This window comes from Zea mays, chromosome 9 (genome assembly GCF_902167145.1).
Source record: "Zea mays cultivar B73 chromosome 9, Zm-B73-REFERENCE-NAM-5.0, whole genome shotgun sequence".
Taxonomy (NCBI): domain Eukaryota; kingdom Viridiplantae; phylum Streptophyta; class Magnoliopsida; order Poales; family Poaceae; genus Zea; species Zea mays.
This window is the reverse complement of record NC_050104.1, coordinates 19,887,895-19,895,248: the sequence shown is the minus strand read 5'-3', so window position 1 is coordinate 19,895,248 and position 7,354 is coordinate 19,887,895. Positions and strand designations below refer to the sequence as shown.

Genomic DNA, 7,354 nt, shown 5'->3' with positions numbered 1-7,354 from the left:
GGTGTTTCTACACGCACCGCACCGGATCTTTCTCCGATGGGATCCACCTTAGATTCTGGTCGCACGCCAATCAATCAGTGAAGGCTATTGGAAGATCTGGGCGGTTGTCGTGGGGAAGGAACAAGGGAAGGATGGCGTAGATAGTTTTTATGCCTTCCACTGTATCTGCAGCAAAGTGAAGTATCAGAGGCTAATCCTTACTTTGATGCCGCACTGTATCTACAGCACTGTATTTTCAGCACAACTAAAGAGAACATAGTAGTCCCTGCCATTGAAACATTGCTAATGTCTATTTGCTGTTATAATGTCCAAACAGATCTTAGTGCCAACGTCTTCTGTGAAAGGAAGCAACATATCAATTGGAGGTTCTCTTCAGCTTCTTGGTTTCTGCACCTTTGAGGCATGTGTTGGCATATTCTGGCCGTCAATCATGAAGATGAGATCTCAGTACATTCCTGAGGAAGCGAGAAGCACAATCATGAACTTCTTCCGCATACCACTCAACTTATTTGTTTGTGTGGTGCTTTACATCGTAAGGAGCCATTCCCTCTCCCAACTACTATGTTCTCTTTAGTTGTGCTGGCAAGAATTATATAGAAATATCAGCACACAAGTAACGGTTTGCTTGTGGACATGGTCTTTGCAGGTGAATGCATTCCCTATCACTGTCATGTTTGGGATGTGTTCTATCTTCCTCTTCATGGCAGCCATCTTGCAGAGACGGTTGATGGTTGTCTCTGATCTTGCAGAGACGGTTGATGGTTGTATCTGCAGCACTGTATTTTCAGATTTCTACTTTTTTATTCTTCTCCATTTTTAAAAACCGTAACTTTACTTTGATGCTAATAATTGTAGTACTTGTTCTTTACGTTTTATAAAAAAATCCTTTAATAAACCATTTATTGTCCAAGTGTGAAAATTGTGACAATGTAGGAAAGCTTGAGGATGACCACATGTAAGCTAAAACTTTGGCAGGTTTATTTTCGCTATTCTAGAAAAAACTTAGTCAGAATTGATTGCACGCTGTTTAAGGCATGATTTTTCTCTCTTCTCAAAAAACAATCTATTTTCCCAGAATATTTGTATCTCGACTTTTTATCCTATTTTATTAGATAATTCTTATGAACATTAGGTTGTCTCAACTAGCTTCTGTGCACTATTTGTCCTGCATTTTCCCCTTGCCTTGCTTTTCTGAACTTACCTGCCTGCTGTCTTTTTTATTATGAACATTAGGACAATTTTTTTGATGTTCTAACTTTTAATAACATTGCATATGGGAAAATAGATTGTCTACTGCGGCAACATATCAAGTGTGCAGTACTGTACTGGGTCTAGGCAAGATATGACAGGGATGTTCAGTTGTCCACAGATGCCATACTTGTTACCGTAGCATTACCTTTTTATAGTTTCAGTTTCAATTTACTCATATAGTTTGCTTATGCTACATAGTTTACACTGGTATTATCTTTTTATATTACTCCCTTTTTTATTTGTCACGTTTTAGTTCAAAAATAAACTAGCGGACGACAAATATTCGAGAACGGAGGCACTTTTCTGTTTAGTATGTAGCTTACTGGTATTCAAGTAATATAAAATTTAGCATGACCTACCACTCAAATGGCCTTTTCTGCATATATTTGTTTCGTGGCTTGCATTTTCAATTGAATGGCTTGAGTTATTCACAATGTTCCATACTTGGATTGCTGCAAATGGTTTTATAAGAAAGCTAAATGGTTTTGACCCTTTTTCTATATGGACCTGGGATATTTTTGGTTTGTGCCTTCAACTGACCTTGTTAAATGATTGTCTAGCTGGAACTTTGTTTAAGTTTTTTTCTTCTAATTATCGATTTGTTGACTATAGTTTGGTAAAAAATGTATTGGATGTGACCAAAGGGCTACAGGCTTCCCAGAAATTCAGACATTTAAACAAAGGCCTTCACTGAAATTTTGCTAGATTTTTGGGGCCCAAATTACTGTAAAAAAACTCAGCATTTACCACACGTGAAAAGGTTATTACTTGAGCCCCAATTAATGTACACTTAAATTCGAGATTCTAAATAGGTCTTTTAGTTCAATATGTCTGAGTCCTTAGGAAACATCCTTTACTAAGATCTTTTTACTGTTGGTGTTATAACTTTTTGTTCGTCGTCAATACAAAGGTGTGCTATCCTATCAGTTCAAGGTTATTTATGTCTTTCTATTCTTTCTATGCTCTCTTCTATCATGGAATGGAATGTGTTATTAATGGTAATGGTAAACATAGATTTTTCGTATCAGCATGAACCTGGCCTATCTCATCTCTCTGTTTTGTACATGCTTGTGGTTTTCTTATTCTTGGACCTTCCGTTCATTTTCTTCAACAATGACATTCAATTGATCTGTTTTGTGCCCTCCCCTACCCTCTGAAGCTGATCCCCTCGCCGGTGGCGCGCGTCGTCGGCTGACCCGTCCTCGGACTCGACGCGGGAGCCCAAGCGGATGCGAACTGGCCCGCGCGTCCCCCCGCATCAACTCGAACCGAAGGGACAATCGAGCAGAGTCTAGACTCGAGACCAACCTTGACCTCCCGGATCTCTCTCCCACCCACGCCTTGTCGCCGCCGTCTTCTGCTGCACTGCAGCGATGGCCTCCCCCGACCTGCTCTTCAATCTTTGGAACCTCTTCTACCTGGGCGCCTATCAGGCAACCATTAACATCGACGTCCCGGGCCTCGACGCCGCTGCCGCCGCTGAGCGCGACGCCATCGTCTTCCGCTCCTACATCGCCCTCGGCTCCTACCAGGTGCGAACACATCCGGCGTCAGGCGCCTCACCGCTAGCTCGCCGCAGTTGGTTTCGGCTCTAATAGGTGGGCACGCGCGCGCGTGCCTTTTTGTGTTTGTGCAGCTGGTGATCAGCTAGAGAAGAATACTCGCAGGGCTAGCAAGAGGAGGTTCGGAGATGCCCAGGGCCCAGCTGTTGTTGCCCCTTCGTGGGTTCTGTTGTTCCCGGTGGCCATTGTTCCTAATGGGTTCGCGTGTGTTTTCAACAGGCCTATGGAGATAAGCACGAAAGTGCGGCCACCGAAATTGAGGGAGGTGATACAGGTTCCCAAAAAGGTTAGTTGTGTTCAATTTATTACATAAAAGATATCTGTTGAATCGATGTTCATTAACTGAAAACATTCATCATGAAAGAATGCAGTTTTTATATTGACTTCCTTTACTTCCAGTTAGTGCTTTTATCTACATCTTATTTTCTTTCATGCAAATGTGTAATTACCAATCTGTCTTTAGAGGTTGTATTATGCACTTTGTCTTCTAAATTCATATCAATTTCTAATATCGTTCTTTCCCATAGGTTGGAAGGGATCCAAGATTTGAGCCTGCTTATGGATTTGTTGACAAAGAAGGGTAAGACTTGGTTACTCGGATGCATATGTAATTGTTCTTTAGTATCCACATATGTAATTGTTCTTTAGTGTCCACACACATTCGGTTCATTTTTTATTTGTCAATCTCTGCTTCAGATAAAGGGTGGGCCTGGTGCAACGGTAGAGCCTACCGTCTGTAACCGGAAGGTCCCGGGTTCGAGCCCCAGCCTCTGCATATTATGCGGGTAAATTAGAGGTTTATCTTGATATACCTTGTTGACAAAGTGCGGGAAGCCTACGGCACTGGGTACGTCCTAATCTCTGCTTTATCTTGATATACCATTAGAGGTTCTCCAGTGTGTTTTCAGCCTAATGCTCTAAGCATGTATTTATCTGCTTCCTATTAGAATGGGTGAATTCAGACCCCTAACTTATTTCACCCTGTTGGTATTTCCATTCATTTTTCTTTTGAAAGCATTACTCCTCAAGTGTTATTTGGTTGTTCATTCTGGTACTAGCTGTAAGCTTGATGAATTCTTGACACTTATCGATTTGGTTGGTATGCAGGTTTAGGAAAAGATACAATTTCTTATTTGATGAAGACTTTCCTGCTGAAAAATAAGTGAGCTCAGTGTTCATATTCAAATGCATTGATTAGAAGATGTTTCTATTCGACGAAAATAATTCTATCCACTTTTTTTTGTAGAGACTCCAAAAAATGATTAAGAAATCTAAGGACCTAGATGCCATTGGAGAAATGAAGAGTCGTGTCACATGGATTGTACGTATACTTAACATGTTGGCTGTTACCATGAAAATTATCTTTCTTTCATAAAAGGTTGATGCTTATCTTGTGATAATCGATGAGCTAAACTTCCTGAATTTTAATTTACTGATAGCATATTTGGTTAACTTTTTGTCCACTGGATATATGATAGTTGATTGAAGTATGTTGACTATGTTCACTTCAACTGTTCAGTCCCAGTAGGCAAAAAGGCAATGTTGGCCATACTGCATCACTAGAAACTAGAAAGAGTATCCATCATCGGTGAAACTCTTGGATATCTATGTTTATCCGTTAAAAGTATATTGTGGATATAATTATTTGTTATTGCATCACAAACTAGACAACAGTTGATTTTTTATCTGAATGGAGTTAAAGATGATGTTAGCTGTTACGCCTTGCCAGAAACAAGCTGACATCTATGAGAGAACTTTTAAAAGCTGACCTTTGTATGCTTCTGGGAGCAATATGATTGATTGGTTTAGTTGATTCCTGGAATGTAACTACCTACAGGATAAGTAGTTGAAGTCTCATCCTCCAAAGAACGTTGAATCGGAAATCTTGCGTGAGCATATCAAGAAAGAGAGGGAGGCAGCAAAGGCTGGAAAACGACCATACTATCTGAAGAAGCGTGAGTTCCTCAATCCCAATACCTCCTTCCTCTCCTCACTGTCTGTCTATCTTCTAATCAAATGGTTACTATCTGTTCCTCAACCTGATGGTTGATTTTTTGTTCACCAGCTGAATTTCGCGAAAGGAAGCTGATGAACAAGTACAATGAGCTCAAGGTAAAGTCTACAAGGTTTACTGGGAGTTTTTTTGAAAGCCGGGGTATTTGTCTCAGTTCATAAAATTCGTGTTCATTGCTCACAGGAGGCAGGAAAGCTTGATGCATTCATGGAAAAGCGGCGGAGGAAGAATGCCTCCAAAGATCATCGGTTCATGCCGTACCGACGCTCGGCAACAACGAGCTGCGCGGCCGCCTCCCCGCCGGCCTCTCCGGCCTCCGCGACCTGCAGTACCTGATCTTGGAGAACAACCCCATGGGCGGCGTCCCGCTGCCGCCCGAGCTGGGCAACATCCCCAGGCTCCAGGAGCTCCGGCTGGCCAACTCCGGCTACTCGGGCCCCATACCGGACACGTTCGGCCTCCTGTCCAGCCTCACCACGCTGTCGCTGGAGAACAACAACCTCACCGGGCGGATCCCGCCGGGGCTCAGCCGTCTCAAGCGCATGTACCACCTCAACCTGAGCAAGAACGGGCTGGACGGCGTCGTCCCTTTCGACGCCGCGTTCCTCAGGCGGCTCGGCCGGAACCTGGACCTGAGCGGCAACCCGGGGCTGTGCGTCACCGACCGGGCCGTCATGCCGGGCGTGGGCGTCGGAGTCTGCGGCGACGACGTCGTCGACTGCGAACGGTCCGCCGCCGCGGAGAGCTCGGTCGTCGGGAGAGTGGTCAGGGGAGAGGTGACGACGGGTCGCTGGCCGGCCGGGCTGCTCAGGCCCGCCGCGGTTGCGCTGTGCAGCTGCCTTTTGCTATGAGCTCCTCTGATCATCCAGGGTCGGTGCTTGCATGCAATTGTTTGCACCCGTTGATCTCTCTGTACGTAGTTGTGTTGCTGTAACTCGCGATGTTGATTGTTTGAGGTGTGTAGTTGGGATTCGTGACAAGAAGTCCAAGTGAAGCGTGAAGACCGGGGAGTTAGGATGACGTTGTTTCTTTTGTGCGTGATTGGCACACGTGGGGTTTGTCGGATCACTTCATTCACATTCGGTTAACCGAGCGCGTGACTTCTGACAATAATACAGTCGTCAAACACGCTGTCCGTGGTTATAATTGCCATAAAACACACGTAGACGGTCGACCGATTAGTAAAACTTTTCCTTCTTACAAGACTTTTTGTTCTTTTAAAGTTAGTTTGAAAACTTTATTTTCTCCAAAGACATTTTCCCTAAAAATAAGAAAAATAGAAATCTTATACTGGGTATTTTATATCCACGGTTTAAAGGGTATGAATGATGGTGGAACAGTTCGTTTATCCATTGAATAAAGGTTTTTGACTAATAAAATTTACATATCTAGAATATTTAGCCTATAAATATATCATAACCAAGTAAATATCGGATATTCATCGTATCTTTGGTCGCCAGGCCCCAACTCACCCGCTAAGGACTCGGGAGTATAGGTGTACATTCGGGCCGTCCGGCCCGACCCGACCTAAGCCCGAAAAGGGCCGGCACGTTTAATTTCTGGCCGGCCCGGCCCAATATTAAATTCGGGCCGTGCCGTGCCGTGCCGGCCCACGGCCCGACCCGTATATAGCTAAACGTGCTGGCCTTTAAACGGGTGGCCCGAAAATAGTAAAGGCCTGAAATACAAATTTGGCCCGAAATACACATTTGGTAGACCAACAGCTGGGTCGCGCTGGAGCTCGTGAGGGCAGGCCGGCAGGGCGCAGGCGCGCCGCCGAGCAGGGGCGGCTCCGGTCGCGCTCGTCGAGCAGGGGAGCAGAGGCGGCTCCGTCGAGCAGGAGCGCAGGGGCGACTCCGCCGAGCAGGGGCGCAGGGGCGCAGGGGCGGCTCTGGTGACCGTCGCGCTCGCGCAAGGACGCAGGGGCGCAGCCGCGCAGGCCGCAGGGGCTGCTCCGGTCGCGGTCACGCTGGAGCTGGGGGCCTCCTGGCCGCCTGGGAGGCTGAGACGGCAGACGGACGGGGACGGGACACGGCCACACGGGACGGGAGCAAGAGGACTCGGCGTTTTAGGGTTTCTAGGCAACAGGGCAAGTCGGCAATGGCAAGACCTAAAGCTAAATGGAAATGGGCCGCGCCTTAGGCCCATTCGCCATGGACAAGTGCGCTGCCGGCCTGCCGCTGCCGAGGCCGTGGAGGCAGCCATTTCGGGCCTTTTCGTGCCTATTAACGGGCCATTTCGGATCTGTTTAAACGGGTCGGGCTCGTGCCCGCCCGTGGGCCTCGGCGTCGGCCAAAACACGGCCCGATGCATCGGGCCTGGCCGGCCCGACCCAAAATAATTTCGTGTCGTGCCGTGCTTGGGCCGTGCTTTTTTTTCGTGCTTCGTGCCAGCCCATTAAACCCGGCCCAAATGTACACCCATACTCGGGAGTGCGGCTGTGGGCACACGGACTGACGGGCCGACTTAGGGCTTGTTTGGGACAAAGGGTAATGGGGAGGATTGAGGGGGCTTGTCGGGGACCATA

At 46.4% G+C, this 7,354-nt stretch overlaps 1 protein-coding gene, 1 long non-coding RNA gene and 1 pseudogene across 3 annotated transcripts; all 3 read left to right on the top strand.

The window, feature by feature from the left end:
- The first annotated feature begins 370 nt into the window (after positions 1–370).
- On the top strand, positions 371–744 carry LOC103638059 (uncharacterized). The gene is made up of 2 exons (XR_558527.4): positions 371–532; positions 647–744. It is a non-coding gene; the product is annotated as an uncharacterized lncRNA (long non-coding RNA).
- A 1,961-nt stretch (positions 745–2,705) lies between these two features.
- Positions 2,706–4,135, top strand: LOC103639782 (ribosomal RNA processing superfamily pseudogene; annotated as a pseudogene). The gene is made up of 6 exons (NR_160876.1): positions 2,706–2,783; positions 2,888–2,933; positions 3,033–3,099; positions 3,341–3,393; positions 3,921–3,975; positions 4,060–4,135. The product of NR_160876.1 is annotated as a ribosomal RNA processing superfamily pseudogene (transcript).
- Positions 4,136–5,110: 975 nt separating this feature from the next.
- LOC103638058 (uncharacterized) lies at positions 5,111–5,696 on the top strand. The gene has a single exon (XM_008661054.2). The coding sequence runs from the start codon at positions 5,181–5,183 to the stop codon at positions 5,676–5,678; it is 498 nt and encodes a 165-aa protein (XP_008659276.1). The 5' UTR covers positions 5,111–5,180; the 3' UTR covers positions 5,679–5,696.
- Positions 5,697–7,354: the final 1,658 nt, after the last annotated feature.

Bases quoted from the DNA above. Each gene is read 5' to 3' on its own strand.
- LOC103638058 (XM_008661054.2), top strand. From the start codon at position 5,181: ATGGGCGGCGTCCCGCTGCCGCCCGAGCTGGGCAACATCCCCAGGCTC.